This window comes from Phocoena sinus, chromosome 3 (genome assembly GCF_008692025.1).
Source record: "Phocoena sinus isolate mPhoSin1 chromosome 3, mPhoSin1.pri, whole genome shotgun sequence".
Classification (NCBI taxonomy): domain Eukaryota; kingdom Metazoa; phylum Chordata; class Mammalia; order Artiodactyla; family Phocoenidae; genus Phocoena; species Phocoena sinus.
Window position 1 is genome coordinate 46,706,472 of NC_045765.1, and position 18,527 is coordinate 46,724,998.

Sequence of the window (18,527 nt, forward strand, 5' to 3'; positions counted from 1 at the left end):
GAGGTAAGATGCTGTGCCCACAGGTCCAGCTTCACCCAGATAGCCAAGGGAGGTGTCTGCACAGAGAGGATGGGTGGGGAGCCCATTCCCAGTAGCAGGCAAGTTACTGTGGGCCAAGCCAGTCAGGGAGGGAGCAAGAACAGCAGCAGCCTTGATTCCTCCTCCCCATCCCATCCACCCCCATAAGAACCAAACTGTGTATCTCAATCCTAGAATGTGTGGAATGTGCCACAGCCTGATAGGCATGAAGCAATCTGTAGAGAGGCAGGGAGGAGCTCTACTCCCCAGTCAGAGGCCTGACAGTGCAAGGACTACGGGTCCTGAGGGCTGGGCTGCCCCTCCCATCCTCCCTGGGCCTGCTGCCTCAGCCAGGATATCAAAGACTGCATTGTGCATTGAGCGGGACTTGGTCCCTCGTGTGCCAGGGAGGAGGCGGGAGGAGGGACACCGCTGGGAGGCTGTCCCCTCCCAGTGCTCTTCTGGCTGGTGTTCCCAGGGGCCTTGGCCTGGGGAGGATGGTGCACACATGGGTGGCTGCTTCTGCATCCCTTGGGAGCGGAGTCTGTCCTGGGGGCCAGGTGAGTTTCCTGGGGTGCCCCGGCCTGTGGCTTGGCTGAGGTGGTGGGTCCAGTGAAGGCTTACGGATCTGCTGGGTTGGGGGAGCTACTCTTCTAAAGATGGGGAGATGGTTGTACTTGCTGGCTTCTTCTTCTCCCTTCCTCACTTAGTATTTGTCATTCTGGCTTTGTGAAAAGGGAGTGAAGCCTGTGAAGCATCTATGTTTCCTGAAGAAAGAGGCTTTGAGCTTGCTCTAGGAGGAGGAGAGAGTGCTGCTTTTGGCTGCCATTCCCAGGGTGTGACTAAGCCCTTCCTTCCTTTCTTCCCAAGATTCCCTAGTTCAGGAAGAAAGCTCAGGCAGTTAGTTCCTCTGGGGCCCAGGAGTGGTCATAAACTTGGCCCAAGCCACTCAACCCTATTTTTGTCCGGGTTAATGTTACTGGAGAAAAACAGGCAGTTTCCTGCCTCCTACCTATTATAGTGTGATTTTTTCTTTCTTTCTTTCTTTTTTTTTTTTGTACGTCAAATTGAGGTCACAGAGTTGTTGCTCTAAGATTTGTCAAGTCATCTGAGACTTGACACAGGGTGACCAGCCTTGCCGGTTTCACTGGGACCCAGGGCTTTCCCAGGGTGCATTCAGTGCTAAAACCGGGACAGTCCCAGGCAAACTGGGGTTGTTAGTCACCTTAATGCAAGCTCCTCGCTTCTTTTCACAGCAAGACCAAGGTGAGGCCCTGTGGTCTCGTGTATGGCATTTATTAGGATGCGTGGTGGCTTTGGAGGAAGACTTGCTTGGGAGACAGAAGAGCATTACACCGAGAAATCATTCCTAACCCTTGTTAGGATTCCGTATCTTCCTGGAGCACTGCCATGTTTCCTTGGAGGGGGAGCCCAGGAGAACCTCTAGCTAAGGCCTTCTACTCTCTGAGAGATGACTTCCCCCTGTAGTCTTGTGACCTGGGCTCGACAACATGGAAGGCACTAGAGGTTCCTGAAGCGAATCTGAAGCAGCCACGTTCTGCTTCCTCTGCTTGAAGTCTCAGCCTAGGCGCCTTGGTGCCTCCAGCAGGGAAAGGCTCCCAGACTAAGCAACCCTAGACTTTATAAGCAAGCAAATGCCCTTGGCACAAAGGCATGACCTTCAGCTAGGAAACAAATCTGGAAGAAAGATTCTCCAGATTTCAAAGATGTATATACTTTTCAGACCCTCCCCCTAAATCCTGTTGTCATTGCACCCCGTGGGAGCAGACGTTGCATGGGAACTGTGGGAACATGAAGAACCATCGGTCTGTAAGGCAGGGACCTGGGTTCTAGATCTGACTCAGTCTACTTCCTCTTAGGCAGGCATCCTCACAGTTAATCACCTGACCTTTGAGGCCAGAGTGTCTGGATTTGATCTTAGTTCTTTGATTTGGCTTGACCAATTTATTTAACCTTTCTGTGTTTCAGTTTCCTCACCTGTAGATTTTATGATATAATTATGCCTTCCTCACAGGGTTGTGGTAGGGATTAAGTTTACATGTGAAACAGTTAAAACAACCTGGTACACAGTTAATTAAGCACAATAAATAAAACAAGGCACATTAATCACATCTCTATGACTCTGGCATATCATGCTCTCTCTCTAGGCCTCCCTTTTCTCATCTATAAAACAAGGGGGTTAACTCTGCCTGTGAAGGTATCTTAGGGAGCTCTGCTCCTAGTCCCTGACACCCAGCGTCAGCTGGAGCAGCTCTGCTCCTGTTTGACATCCTGTTGTTCAACCCAAAATTTCATGTAAAAGAATTCTGCAGCTCAAAACCAACCAATCAACATTGAAGAAAACATCCTCAAAGTTCTTATAATACTATCATTCAATTATCTTATTGTTTCACCAGATTTTTGCCGTCGAATTGGTTGGCATCCTGGATTCACTTTTTCACCAGGAGTCAGCCTGATATTTATTTCTACTGAGGCTTTTCATGCCATCTCCCTAAACTGTTTTCTGTACTTGTCAGGGGATTTCCCTAGGGAGGATGATATGGCGTTATAGGTCTGAGGCCAGTTGTTGTAAACATCCCCTTCTAGGTTCCCCCTATTTATCCTAGAGAAATGGAACAAAGTATGAGACACATGCTGGAGTGACCTAATAGTGTGTGACTTTGGGCAAGTCTCATATTCTTCGAACCTCAGTTTTCCTGTCTGTAAAATGAATCTAATGATAGTATCTATCACACAGAGCTTTCGTGAAGATTAAATCAGATAATTCATCTCATGGATTTAGCACAGTGTCTGCCTTCTGATAAATCCTCAGTAATTGTGGGCTGTTTTATTGTTAGCTAATAGGGACCACTCCCACGTTCCTTCTTCCTATTCCTTACTCTACTGGAGTAGGAGTCTGTGCTCCTGCTTCTTTGGCTGCTTCAGTCATTGTGTCCGTTTCAGTGGGAGTAAACAGTGAGGACCAACAGTCCTCAAGGGTTAGGGAGGCAGGAAAGAAGAAGGCTTGACAGTACTAAACCCCAGACAGCTGCCCAGCTGGTTTGCCTTGGTGTGACACAATGACAAACATTGTCCCCGACACCCCCCAGGTGTGCTGCATTCTCACACATGGACTCTGCCTGCAGCATCTGTTTCTGTGATGTTTCTTACTTACTCACATAAATCTCCTGATTGCATGTGGGCAGGGGATGGGTTTCTAGTAACTGCCATTATTTCTGGCTCCTGGACCCCTGGAAATTCTTGCCACTGTTAAACTACAGTTGCTCACTTAGGATCACAGAGCAAGTCATGTCAAGATTTGTTGGTCTAAAAGCTTCTAGCACTGCCCCCTTATCTTTCAACACTATCTTGAAGACATCTGGCAGACTTACACCCTTAAACAGAGGATGTGGGAGAGATACATTTGCCTACGTTGATCGCTGTTGTTTGTAACTTTCCTTTCAACCTTTTTGGTAAATACGAATCATCAGTAAAATTATAGGAGATGGGGGGGTGAATGCTGACAATAGCAAACCATGCTTCACATTTGAGCTTTAAAAAGCTCGTGAGGTGCTTTGAACATACTGATAATAGAGACTATGCGAACAATATGCAAATTTCTACTTTTTGTCATATTAGCTTCAGAACTTCTTTCTTTTACTTTTTGAAAAAATAAAAGATTACGGATACAATTAGGGTCCCCTGGTAGTTCTTCCCAATCTCACTACCTACTCTCCCTCACCCAAATTAATCACATTCATGAATTCAGTGGTTTTGTGCTTTTATTACATATTTGTGTACTCGTATCATTGCAAAGAATTTATTTTGAAGATTTTTAAACTTAAAATGATATAATTATGCAAACTGCTTTTATTTTTTTGCTCAACATTATGATCTAAGATATATTCATGTAGATAAATGTAGCTGTAATTCTAATTTGGTATTTGTTCCAACAGGACAATGTGGGTTTACATCATAAAAATTGCTGGTTGTATGCTTGTCAGGTCAAAGAAAAAAAATGTGGGTGGAGAAGAAAAGAATGCAGGGAAATGTTTACTGTTTGGTTATCTTCTTAAAGTTGGGAGTGGTGGTGGATGGGTGGGATCAAGGAGAGACTGAGAGAGGAGAAATAGGAGTGAATTCTCATTTCCAGCAAGTTTCTGTGAGTGAAATATTTCCCAAGTTGGAAACCATAGATCTCAGCATTCTGAGGTTGGGTTTATGTAGTGGAACTGGCAAGGTCTGCACCCAATGATCTGGATGGCCTCTGACTCTATTGCTGACTTGCTGTGTGACCCCGGTAAAATCATTACTCCTCTCTGGGGCCTTAGTTTCTCAACAGTAAAATTAGGAGCGGAACTCAATGGTCTTTTATTCCCTTCAAATATTCGTTTTCTGTAATTATTGCCTCTCCTCATCTTTATCTCTCATATTTAAAATGTCAAGATGCCTTCCCTTTTCTAACTTTAAAATAGAGTGTCATTCACTTTATTCCCTGACTTCTCATTTGCCAAGATCACAGTCCATATTCTCACACTCACACCCATGGACTGCCATACAATTTTTCAGCTATCCTCCTTGCTTCTTCTCCTTGCCTCTCTCTGTCCTTCCTGTGCTATCCCAGGTAGAATTTCCACTTTTGTTTTGCCACACCTATGTGCAGGAATGTTTCATAGCTCCATATTGCTTGCTATATCCAATCTAAATTCCTCTGCCTTCCTTAAAATGCTCTCCCTATTCTGACTCTACCATATTTATCAATTTTAGCCCCATGGCCACTCACCTCTCCAGTATGTCCTCTGTCAGCTCATGTGCATGCAAAGTTCATTCACCCCTATCCTGCTGAGCTCTTTACCAGTAATTCTGCTTTTCTACCACCTATATGAATCGACCAACAAAATAAAGAGGAAGCCATAGACTGGAGGATAATATTTGTAAACCACATATCTGACACTTGTATCCAGAATATTTTTAAAAAATCTTATAACTCAGTAATGAGAAGGTAAACAACCCAATTAAAATGTACAGACACTTTCATTCAGAAAATACAGGGATGGAAAATAAGCATGTGAAAAAATATTCAACATCATTAGTTATTAGGGAAGTATAAATTGAAACAATGAGATAAAACTGCAAACCTACTAGAATGGCTACACTTAAGAAGACTGATACTATCAAGTGCTGATGTGAATGTGGAGCAACAGGAACTTTCACACATTGCTGATGAAAATGCAAAATGGTACAGCCATTTTGGAAAGCAGTTTGGCAGGTTTTCTTTTTTTCTGTGCCAAAGTCAATTTTATTTTATTTTTTTGATATCTTTATTCAAGCATAATTACTTTACAATATTGTCTTAGTTTCTGTTGTATAACAAAGTGAATCAGCCACATGTATACATATATCCCCATATCCCCTCCCTCTTGCGTCTCCCTCCCACCCTCCCTATCCCCCCCCAGGTGGTCACAAAGCACCGAGCTGATCTCCCTCTGCTATGTAGCTGCTTCCCACTAGCTATCTATTTTACATTTGGTAGTGTATATATGTCAATGCTACTCTCTCATTTTGTCCCAGCTTACTCTTGTCCCTCCCCGTGTCTTCAAGTCCATTCTCTACATCTGTGTCTTTATTCCTGTCCTGCCCCTAGGTTCTTCAGAACCTTTTTTTTTTTTTTTTTAGATTCCATATATATGTGTTACCATACAGTATTTGTTTTTCTCTTTCTGACTTACTTCACTATATATGACAGACCCTAGGTCCATCCACCTCACTACAAATAACTCAATTTTGTTTCTTTTTATGGCTGAATAATATTCTATTGTATATATGTGCCACATCTTCTTTATCCATTCATCTGTCGATGGACATTGAGGTTGCTTCCATGTCTTGGCTATTGTAAATAGTGCTGCAATGAACACTGTGGTACATGTCTCTTTTTGAATTATGGTTTTCTTAGGGTGTATGCCCAATAGTGGGATTGCTGAGTCATGTGGTATTTCCATTTTTAGTTTTTTAAGGAACCTCCATACTGTTCTCCATAGTGGCTGTATAAATTTACATTCCCACCAACAGTGCAAGAGGGTTCCCTTTTCTCCACACCCTCTCCAGCATTCATTGTTTGTAGATTTTTTGATGATGGCCATTCTGACAATAGTGTGAGGTGATATCTCATTGTGGTTTTGATTTGCATTTCTCTAATGATTAGTGATGTTGAGCATCCTTTCATGTGTTTGTTGGCAATCTGTATGTCTTCTTTGGAGAAAGGTCTATTTAGGTCTAGTTTGGCAGTTTTTAAATAAACCTCTGTGTTTTTTGAATTGTTAGTAACTTTCTCTAACCAATAATAATAATAAAAATAAAACTAGCTTCCAGAAAGTAATTTATTGATTCATAAATAAAAAGTTCAGGGGTTGTTTGTTTCAGGTATGTCTGGGTCAAAATATTCAAATGATATTATCTGGAAGTTATCTTTCCTAAGCTCTGTTTGTACTGGGTTGGCCTCAACCTCAGGCAAACTTTCTCCCTGTAGTGGGCCCCATAGCTCCAGACTGTCATATTCACAGCTTCAAGTGCAGTAGAAAGGAATCTTTTCCTGAAAAGGTCTAAGGAGAGTCCTAGGACCAGTTCTCACTGGCTTAACTTTGGTCACCTGGCCATGGTACAGCATAACCTGACTGGCTTACGCTTGAGTCACGTGTCCACTTTTGGAGCTAGGGATGGAGTCAGCCCCATCTGAATGACATAGACTAGGTTTACATGGGTCACATCGCTAATGAGGAAGCCAGGGATTGAGTCCAGAACTACCTGATTGCAGATTTTTTTCCTAGCCACTTCTCTACCTGCCTCCATTTTTTCCTAGACACTTCTCTACCTGTCCATTACAGAATATTTGGAAAGCAGACAAAAGTATAGAAAAAATGGTTAAAAGTGACCCAGCGATATCTATCATGGGCCTTTTGGTTTATTTCCTTTGTCATTTAAAAAAAATCATATATTTTCCCTAAAGTACTTTATTCTATATGATAGTTTTTATTCCAGTTTTATTGAGATGTAACTGACATTCAGCACTGTATAAATTTAAGGTGTACAGCATGATGATTTGAACTACATACATCAAGAAGTGAGTACCACAGTAACTTTAGTGGACATCCATCATTTCCTACAAATATAAAATTAAAGAAAAGGAAAAAAATTTTTCCTTGTGATTTGGGCCCTCTCTTTTTTTCTTGATGAATCTGGCTGAAGGTTTATCAATTTTGTTTATTTTTTTAAGAACAAGTTCTTAGTTTATTGTTTTTTCAGTTTCTATTTCATTCATTTCTGCTTTGATCTTTATGATTTCTTTCCTTCTACTAATTTTGGGCTGTGTTTGCTCTTCTTTTTCTAGTTCCTTTAGGTATAAGGCTAGGTTGTTTGTGATTTTTCTTGTTTCTCAAGGTAGGCTTGTATTGCTATAAACTTGCCTCCTAGAACTGCTTTAGCTGTGTCCCATAGATTTTGGATCATTGTGTTTTAGTTTTCATTTGTCTCCAGATATTTTTTGATTTCTTCAGTGATCACTGGTTGTTTAGTAGCATATTGTTTAGCCTCCATGTTTGTGTTCTTTGCAGTTTTTTCTTTCAGTTTTTTCTTTCTTGTAGTTGATTTCTAGTCTTACAGTGTTGTGGTCAGAGAAGATGCTTGATAGAATTTCAATTTTCATAAATTTCCCGAGACTTGTTTTGTGGCCTAGCATGTGATCTATCCTAGAGAATGTTCCATGTGTACTTGAAAAGAATGTGTATTCTGCTGATTTTGGATGGACTGTTCTATATAATCCTATTAAGTTCATCTGGTCTAATGTGTCATTTAAGCCCAGTATTCTGTACTGATTTTTTCTAGATGATTTGTCTATTATTGATATAAGTGGGGTGTCAAAGTCCCCTAGTAATATTGGGTTACTGTCAATTTCTCCCTTTATGTCTGTTAATACTTGCTTTATGTATTTAGGTGCTCCACTGTCAGATGCATATATATTTAAAATTTTTATATCTCCTGTTGGATTGATCCCTTGATAATCATGTAGTGTGTTTCTTTGTCTCTTGTTACTGTCTTTGTTTTTTAAAGTCTATTTTGTCTGATATAAGTTTTGCTACTGCGACTTCTTTTTCATTTCCATTTGTATGGAATATCTTTTTCCATTCCCTCACTTTCAGTCTGTATGTGTTTTTAGATCTGAAGTGAATCTCCTGTAGGCAGCATATATGTATGGGTCTTGTTTTTGTATCCATTCAGCCACTCTATGTCTTTTGATTGGAGCATTCAGTCTATTTACATTTAAAGTAATTATTGATAGGTAAACTTATTGCCATTTTGGTAATTGTTTTTGGAGTTCTTTTTTGTTTCTTTCTTCTTCTTTTGTTCCTTTCTTTTGTGATTTCATGACTATCCTTAGTGCTATGTTTGTTTTTGTATCTCTTTTTTGTGTGTGTATCTACTGTAGATTTTTGGTTTATGGTTACCATGAGGCATTTATACACACACACACACACACACACACACACACACACATATAACTTTTGTACTGTGTATTCTTTACTTATTGTGGCTACAGATGATTTTACTACTTTTTTCTTTTAACCTTCCTACTAGCTTTATATGTAGTTGAGTTACTACTTTTACTGCATGTTTGCCTTTACTAATGAGCTTTTTTCTTTTGTAATTTTCATGTTTCTAGTTGTGGCCTTTTCTTGTTTGCTTGAAGAAGTCCCTTTAAAATTTCTTGTAAAGCTTGGTGGTACTGAACTCTTTTAGCTTTTGTCTGTAAAACTTTTGATCTCTCCATCAAATCTGAATGAAAGCCTTTCCAGGTTGAGTATTCTTGGTTGCAGGTTTTTCCTTTTCATCACTTTAAATGTATTGTGCCAGTCCCTTCTGACCTGCAGAGTTTCTGCTGAAAAGTCAGTTGATAGTCTTATGGGACTTTCCTTATAAGTAATTTGTTGTTTTTCTCTTGCCCTTTTAATATATTCTCCCTTTATCTGTGATTTCCAACATTTTAATTACAATGTGTCTTCGTGTGGTTCTCTTTGGGTTGATTCTGTTTGGGACTCTCTGTGATTCCTGGACCTAGATGTGTGTTTGCTTTCCCAGGTTAAAAAGGTTTCAGCTATTATGTTCCCTGCTCCCTTCGCTCTCTCTCTTCTCCTTCTGCGACCCCTTTAACGTGAATGTTAGTATGCTTGATGTTGTCCTAGAGGTCTCTTAAACTGTCTTCATTAATTTTCATTCCTTTTTCTTTTTGTTTTCAGCTTGAGTGATTTCCACTACTCTGCCTTCCAGCTCACTGATCTCTTCCTCTGTGTCATATAAACCACTGTTGATTCCTTCTAGTGTATTTTTTATATCAGTTATTGTATTCTTCATCTCTGTTTCATTCTTTATATTTTCTAACTCTTTGTTAAAAACTTCTAACTTCTCACTCTGTTCATCCAATTTTCTCCTGAGTTCTTGAACATCTTTATGATCCTTACCTTGAACACTTTATTAGTAGATTGCTTATTTTCACTTCACTTAGTTCTTCTTCTGGAGTTTTATCTTGTTCCTTCATTTGGAATATATTCTTCTGTTGCCTCATTTTGCCTAATTTGTTTTTTTTTTTTTAATTCTATGCAGGGCTTCCCTGGTGGCGCAGTGGTTGAGAGTCCACCTGCCAATGCAGGGGACATGGGTTCATGCCCCAGTCCGGAAAGATCCCACATGCCGCGGAGTGGCTGGGCTTGTGAGCCATGGCCGCTGAGCCTGGGCGTCCAGAGCCTGTGCTCCGCAACGCGAGAGGCCACAACAGTGAAAGGCCCACATACCGCAAAAAAAAAAAAATTCTGTGCATTTGATAGGTTAACTACATTTCCCAACCTTGGAGTAGTGGCCTTTTGTAGGAGATGTCCTATGTGTCCCAGCAGTGCACTCCTCTCTGGTCACCAGAGCTATATGATCTAGGGGTGCCCCCTATGTGGGTTGCATGGGTCCTTCTGTTGTGGCACGCTGACTACTGGGGTAGTCTGGTAGGTATGGCTGGCCCCCAGTCTGGTTGGTTGCCAGGTCACTGGTAGGCATGGCTGGGTAATCTGAGGCAGCTGGCTGTGGAGCCCCAGCACCGCTGGGGCTAGTGCTGGTGGGTGGAGCTGGGTTCTGGGTGGGTGATTGCAGGGTCAGGGGTCCTGGATCTATTGTTAGCCTGCTGTTGAGCAGGGTTGGTTCCTTACATTGCTGACTGCAGGATCTGGGGTGTCCCTAAGCTAGTGTTGGCCTACTGGTGAGAAGTGCTCGGTCCTCTGATGGCTGGCTGAGGGGCCCAAGGTGTTTCAGAGCTGGTGTCAGCCTGCTAGATGGTGGGGCCATGGCCTGAAGGGTCCCAGTGCTGGTGCTGACCTTCTGGTGGATGAGGCCAGATCCCAGGGCAGCTGTCTGTGGGGCCCAAGTTGTCCCAGAGCTGGTGCTGGCCTGCTGATGGGCAAGGCTGGGTCCCATGGGGTCCTGGGCCTGGTGCTGACCTGCTAGTGGGTGGGCTGGGTCCTGACATGGCAGGCTGCAGGGCTATAGTGGTGCTGTGGTTGATGTCTGCCAGGTGGTGGGTATGGTCAGAGCCCAGGGGATCCCAGGGCTGGTACTTGCCCATGGGTTGGTAAGGCTGGGTCCTGGGGCTAGTGCTGGACCACTGGTGGGCAGAGCTGGGTCCTAGGGTCTCTGGCTGCAGGGCCTGGGGATCCTGGAGCTGGAGTCAGCCCTGTGGTAGACAGGGCCAGGTCCTGGGGTGGCTATGAGCTCAGGGGGTCTTAAGGCAGCCAGCCTGCCAGTGGGTGGGGCTGTGTCCTTGCCTGGCCTGTTGCATGGCCTGAGACATCACAGTACTGGTACTGACAGGCTGCTGGTGGGGCCCGGTCCAGCACTAATAAGCTAGAGGGAAATTCCAAAATGGTGCTTGCCAGTACCAGGGTCCTCATGATAGAACAAGATTCCAAAAATGTCTGTCCCCATTGTCCATGTCCCCATGGTGAGTTCCAGTTGCCTCCTACCTCTCCGGGAGGCTCTCCAAGATAATCAGGTAGGTCTGACTCAGGCTCCTTTCAAGCGGTAGCCTCTTTCCTGGGTCCCAGAGAATGTGAGATTTTGTGTGTGCCCTTTAAGAGTGGAGCCTCTATTTCCTTCAGCCCTCTGGGACTCCTGAAAATAAGCCCCACTGGTCTTAAAAGCCAAATGTTCTGGGCGTTTGCTTTCTGGTGCAGGACCCCTGGGCTGGGGAGTCCAGTGTGAGCTTGGACCCCTTACTCCTTGGGGAGAACCTCTGCAATTGTAATTCTCCTCCTGTTTGTGGGTTGCCCACCTTGGGGTATGGAACTTGATGAGACCATGCCTCTGCTCCTCCTACCTGTCTTACTGTGTCTTGTTTCTTCTTTATATCCTTAGTTGTAGAAGGTTTTTTTGCTAGTCTTCTGGTCTTTCTCATCAGTAGCTGCTCTGTAAATAGTTGTAATTTTGGTGTGCCCGTGCGAAGAGGTGAGCTCAGGGTCTTCCTACTCCACCATCTTGGCCACTCCCTGATATGATAGTTTCTTGTTGTGGTCTCTGGTTCTTTTTCAAGGCCCAGCTCAAGTCTTCAAATCTTTCATGCTGAAATATAATTCCATGTTTAAAAGAGCTCTGTAACCTGTAAATCCCTGTGCAACTATTAACTGTTCTTCACATTATAGAGCTCCCTCTGATTTTCCAGATTCTTTACTGTTTCTCAACAAGCTGTCTTCTGGCTCATGGGTCCCAAAACAGCTGGTGAATTAGCTCTTTCTACTCCAGAGATTCTCACGCTATAGAGAACATCAGAAATCCTCAAAGTGCTAGGTAAAAATACATGTCTCCAGACTCTACCCCTAGATATTTTCAGGGGAGTAAGTGAGAAGGCTCCAGGAATATTTTAAAATTCATCTTTTTATTGAAATTTATCATTCATACAGAATTGTACATGAAATTATATGTACACAGCTTGTGAATTTTCACAAGGTGAATATATCCAACTATGCTGCTTCCTGTGGCTGTAATTCATTACTTCTCATTGGTATATTGTATTTAATTGTATATGTCATTGTTTACTCATCCATTCTAGTGTAGATGGACATTTGAGTCATTGCCAGGTTTGGGCTGTTATGAATTACTACTGCTCTGAGTATTTTAGTAGATATATTCTTGTGACGACATGTATGTATTATTTGGGATAATAGTGGAGTGGAACTGCTGAATCTTATGCATATGTACCTACGCATATGTTCAGCTTGAAGTGATACCGTCAAACAGTTTTCCAAAGTGAAAATTTTCAAAATTTATTCTCACACTTGCAGTATATGAGAGTTCTGGTTGCTGTGTATCCTTACAAACACTTGGCTTTACCTGCTTTTTTCATTTTTGCCAATCTGTGTAGAGGTGTTCCACTGTGGTTTTAATTTTCATTTCCCTGATGAACTTGAGAAAATTTTCATAAATCTACTGGCTGTTTGGATATTATCTTTGGTGAAATGCCTATTCAAGGCTTTTGCCCATTTTTCTAGTGGGTTACCCATCTATTTCTTAAATATTTTTAGCATTCTTTATATATTCTGGATTTAAATTCTTTGATGAATACACATATTGTCTACAGTTTCTTCTATTCTGTCACTTTTATCGCTCTCTTAATTACATCTTTTGACTAACAGAAGTTTTTCCTTTTAATGTACAGTAAGTCCCCTACATACGAATGAGTTCTGCCCTGAGAGCAAGTTCGTAAGTGTAATTTGTTCGTAAGTCCAACAAAGTTAGCCTAGGTACCCAACTAACACAATCAGCTATATAGTACTGTACTGTTATAGGTTAATAATACTTTTCACAAAAATAATACATAAAAAACAAACACAAAAAATAAAGAAACCATTTTTAATCTTACAGTACAGTACCTTGAAAAGTACAGTAGTGCAGTACAATAGCTGGCATACAGGGGCTGGCATCGAGTGAACAGGCAAGAAGAGTTACTGACTGGAGGAGAGGGAGGAGGTGGGAGATGGTAGAGCTGAAGGATCATCATCAATAGGAGACAGAAGGCAAGCTGCAATTTTACTCACACCTGACGTTGATGGTACAGCTTCTGGTTCCTTGCTGGGTTCAATTCTATCTACCCTCTTGAAAAAATGATCCAGTGATGTCTGGATAGTAGCTCTTTCTTTCTGATCCTAGATGACACGGTACCACTGGGTTGCATTCTAAACAGCTGCTGCAACCTTCATGTACTGTTCTACGTTCGGGTCCTGTGCCTCAAAAACTAACAGTGCCTCCTCAAATAAAGAAAAGCCCCTTGCCATTTCCTGCATTGTGAAACTCTTTGGTTCTTCAGTTACTTCTTCTTCCTCTTGTCTCTCTTCGTACTTTCTCTGAGCACATTCGCATCTTTGAAAGTTCACAACTTGAAGGTTCATATGTAGGGCACTTACCGTATTCCAATCTATCCATTATTTCTTTTGTGGGTAGTACTTTTTCCATTCTGTTTAGGAAATTGCTGGCTACCCCAAGTCATGCAGACACTCTTCTAATTTTTACTCCACATTTTTTTGGTACAGGTATCTTTTAAAAAACAAGCAACTAAATAATTCTGATGCAGACTATCCACAAATCACATTCTGCAAAACTGCAATTTTCTGCTCTAAACCTCATGTGTCCTTTAAGAGCTGTGCGCCCTACTCTCTCCCCCAAACCAGGGTCACCATCATGAACTTCCTTCTTCAAGGTAGGCTCATGCTACAGGCCCTCATGGTCCTCAGGCCATTGTCTCTTCTCATGGAGCCTTACAACAGGGACAGACTCACAAAGTTTGCCAGGGCTGGGTATAAATACGTGAGTTGTCAGTTTGGGGACCGTGATAGCCAGAGGACAAATGCCCCATAGTGGTGGCAGTGACTGCTCAGTCCCAGCTGACTGTTGCCAGATAATCATGAGGGTCCCAGACCATAGTTCTTCCAGTTTTCAAAGCAAAGCCAAACATCTGGGTTATGTAAAACATCCTGATTTCTAAATGATGTAGAGCAATTTAAACCTTAAAAATTCACTGTGTGGTAGCAGAAACTAACGCACCATTGTAAAGCAATTATACTCCAATAAAGACGTTAAAAAAAAAAACAAAAAAAACCCCAATAGCTTGTTAAAATAATTCTTAAATTCCTTTAGCCTCTCCCAATATTTTAGTTACTTGTCCTCAGTTGCTTGTGTTTGTTCAACTTAGTATAAAATCCTTTAGGTTTTTCCCCTTCTTTAGATCTTCATTTCCTCATGTGGACTTTCACATTATATAAAACGTACGTTAAATAAAATATCTATGTTTTTCTCCTGTTTTAAAGAAAAATTCACTGTGCAGGGGGGGAAAAAGAAAAGAAAAAAGAAAAATGTGGGTTTTCTGTAGCCTGTGGCCTCTGGTATACCAGTTTTCAAACTCTGTCCTAGTGTAAGGAAGCAGGCTGCCACTCCAAGTGTGATCCTGGGACCAGCGGGATGGTCACCTGGGAGCACATTAGAAATGAAGAACCTCAGGCTTCCATCTACTGAGGCAGAATCTGCAATTTATCAATAGCCCCAGGTGATTCATACATTCATTAAAGTGTGAAAACTTTACGTAGATATATGGTTTTTTATTTTTAATTTTTGAATTTTATTTTATTTTTTTATACAGCAGGTTCTGATTAGTCATCCATTGTATACACATCAGTGTATACATGTCAATCCCAATCTCCCAATTCATCACACCAGATGTATGGTTCTTAATACTGGCTTAAATCAGAATCATTTGGGGAACTTAAGAAAAATACCTGTATCAATGCTAGATGATGTCTAGCTCTTCTCGGCCGGGCCCAAGTCGCGACTGACGAGGGACGGACGTTCATGGCGACCAGAACCGCTCTTCTCGTTCGGCCCCGGCCCCTTGCCTCTCCTCCCTGCCTGCTGGTGGTGTGTGTAAGGCAGAGGTACGGAATCCCCGCTGGAACTTGGTCTCCTGCCCCCTGCCTCACGGCGGTCGCTGGGCGGACCCGGTCCGCTCACGCAGCCGACACTCTAGCCTCGCCTTCTCGGAGAGTCTCGCGAGGCGTCCCACAGCTCACCACGCGCCCCCGTCGATGCGTGAGCGTCCTGCCTACTCCCTGCGGTGCCTCTGGCTGGCTCCAGGCGTCCCTGGGATGGCGTCGCTTCCTGTTCTCAGCGAGCCCCTCGGGTTCCCCCTGTAGTGGTGAGTCTGGTGAGCAGCTCTCTTGGGGAGTCCAGGTGATAAGGAAGGCACGCCTGTGTCCCTCGTAGGGGCAGGTGCCTTGTGGGGGTCGTCCTCATACGTGCAGGGGGACTGACTTGGCCGTGTGTTCCCCCTTCGCCGCCGAGGTTGCACGCGGGAGTGTGAGCTATCGTGACGGGCCGGGTGATGCGAAGGGGGGCTCAGGCAAGCCCCCTGGTTAGGCAAACGCAGGAGCTCGAGGCTTCGCAGGCGTTGCCCTCCCCTGACCATGAATGCTCATGTTGACCCCATGCTTACCCAACCACAGACCGCCCCCGCCCCAGCCGAGAACTGGCATCTCCCGAAGTGCGTCCGTGGGCCTGATGGGGAGACGATGGGTGGGGGACTGGGGGACGACGCACCCTGGGTGGGAAAGACTTCTCTAGAGATCTGAGAAGGAGCGTTGGGGCACCGTACCTCCTTGCCGCCGCCCCTCCGAAGCTCACAGTAGCCTCCGCAGCGTGTGTGGGCAGAACCCCTTGCCTTCCGGTGAGTGGTGGGCCGGCCCCGCCGTGAGGCCACGTGCCGTTCTTCAGGGGAGGGGGGAGAAAAAAAGAAAAATACCTATGACTGGGCAGCACTATGAACGATGTAAATCAGCATTTCTGGAGATGAGGCCTAGGCACTGATATTTTTAAAAAGCAACCTGGGGGATTTGAATAGGCAGCCAGGGTTGAGAAGTTCTAATTTAGATCAAGCCCTCACTTATGACTGGGAAATGTGAAATCTCAGAAAATGGATGGATGAAATATCTTGACCAATGTTACCTACCTAATGTATCAGAGAATCTGATTTGTGCAAACTCATATCTCATGATTCCCAAGCCAGAGCCTTTTTGCTATAGTTACTTCTGGTTCCTGGAGGCAGAATTGCAAAATGATCCTGCTAGACTATGGCTCATTGCTGCCAGCTTTCTAGCTAAGCTGCCTAACTTTCGGCACTGACCCCTAACAAGATTTGCTAGATGAAGAGCTGTGAGCTAATGGCCCTGTCCTTCAGCCCATTCAAGCCAAAATCCATTTCATTCCCTGTTCATTACCCAAAAAAGTGCTAACTGTTCCTGCTATGAAGACATGGAAGATCCTCAGCTCGCATCTCAAAGTCCCACTGTATAGGCACAGAAGAAGGCAAAGACTTCGGCAGCAATATGAGGATTTGGGTTCAGCATTAACCAGCAGGGATTGGATGGCGCGCGATTACTTCATCTCTTATCACTCTTGGGCTGCATCAACAGAAACACAGGTCCAGAATGCAAACGTGGTAGGTCTGCTTGAGTTTGATCCACCAGCATTTTACAGTTGAAGAAGCTGGATTGATTAGATGAATGACTGACAAATGGTGGTTGAGACAAGATTCCTAATCCCTATTTCCAGTATCAGGTAATGCTTATAATCTTCTGACCCCATGGTGGAGTCCTTGAGCAGTGTCATGTTTAAAAGAACAGAGTAACCAACAGTAATGTGTTAAGGACTTGCGTTCTCTTGTATTTTGAGGATACCATGAAGGAGGCCCACATCCCATATCAATACTTGTGAATTTCCCCCTTTTTTTTTTTTTTTTTTTTTGCGGTACACGGGCCTCTCACTGTTGTGGCCTCTCCCGTTGCGGAGCACAGGCTCCGGACGCGCAGGCTCAGCGGCCATGGCTCGCAGGCCCAGCCGCTCTGCGGCATGTGAGATCTTCCTGGACCAGGGCACAAACCCGTGTCCCCTGCACTGGCAGGCGGACTCTCAACAACTGCGCCACCAGGGAAGCCCTGAATTTCCCTTTTATTCATTTTTACCTGCTGCCTTGTGCTTTATAGCTGTACTCTTCTTCTCTTTTCAACCCCATGCCATCAAAATAGCCTCCTTCTTAACCTTAGTCTATGCTATGGTTTTCTTTCCTCTCCTTTTCACTCCAATTTTACAGCTGCAAAGACAGGAACACTTTAGAGAGCTGGGGAGGAAAGAAGTCCCATACAGGACTCTGTATAGTGGGCAGACAGAAGGGCAGTCTGGGGACAATCATACATTTCAGGGCCATTACAGCCATGCCCCAGCCACCTCCCTTATGATGCTATTCCCACTTGCTCTGCTCCAGCACTTGTGTTATCCACCTTGCTGTAGTCAGATCTATAATGACCTCGTAGGCTCAGCATATAATTGAACACGTTCAATATACTAGGCCATGGGACTCAGTCTGACCTGTAGGTGGGAAATTTTTTTTTTAATAAAGTGGGAACACCCAGGCTGCTATAGGATTGAGATAGTATGCTTTAGTTGAATACTAAACAATTATTAGGCGATGGTGGTAACAATTAGAGTTCTTCTAGGCCACCAGCCCTGGAGAAAAAAATGATCACTTGATAAAAACTTGCAATCCTTGCTTATAGCTTTCTTATACTCTCGTAAATGATCTTTCATTTGATCTCCTCCAGGTAAAGAAACTTCTTCCAAGGATCCAGCCATATCCACTGAGATTATATCCTTATCTGAAAACAAGGAAAAATGTTTCCTGCCACAGAATATGACTCCAGGTATCTAAACCCCAAAGACAAAACCTAGTTAAAAAATATTTTCCATGTAGAATATTACAGTAATCCCCTTATCAGTCCCATCTGCAAACTCCCTCCCTCTGATCCTTTCTAGGCACCACCATCAAATACATCTTTGTAAGCATGACCTTGACTATGATATTCACTTGCTCACAAATCTTCCAGTGCTCTCCATTGCCTGTAAGATTAAGCTAAGCCATCTCAAGCTAACACTCAGAGTTCTTCACAGTCTGGCACATATTAGGAGCTCCATACATATTTGCTGTATTAAATAAAGTATATCATCAAATAGATTTTAAGGTGCTGAAGGGCAGGGGTAATTTTTTGAATAATTAAGTATTCTACATAGTACCTAAAAGAGTTTTTTGTACATAATTGGTGCTCAGAAAATGTTTGGTAAATAAATACATGAATAATTGAATAGGTCCATGGGGGTCATGTTTGTATTCTGTATACTACCAAAACTCTGTTTTGGTAGTATACAGAATAAAAACAGAGTTGGTTATACAGAATTGGTTAAATAAATAAGTGAATAAAGGGTTGAGTATGTGGGGTGAGATTGGCTGAGCAGAAGGATGTCTGTCTGAATCTTTCAGAAGGAGAAAAAGATTTTGAAATTAAAGTGGAAAAAATCTTTTTCTCAGGACATATCTTTCACAGTGTTCCCCT

General features: G+C 43.2%; 1 protein-coding gene across 1 annotated transcript in view; it reads left to right on the forward strand.

Annotated features, from left to right (window-relative positions):
• Positions 1–447: 447 nt before the first annotated feature.
• SH3TC2 (SH3 domain and tetratricopeptide repeats 2) overlaps positions 448–18,527 on the forward strand; it is a 64,049-nt gene continuing 45,969 nt past the window's right edge. Inside the window, exons 1-2 of the mRNA XM_032629104.1 lie at positions 448–578; positions 17,742–17,840. Of these exons, the coding sequence (XP_032484995.1) occupies positions 527–578; positions 17,742–17,840 (151 nt within the window). The 5' untranslated portion in view covers positions 448–526. The remainder of the gene's footprint in view (positions 579–17,741; positions 17,841–18,527) is intronic.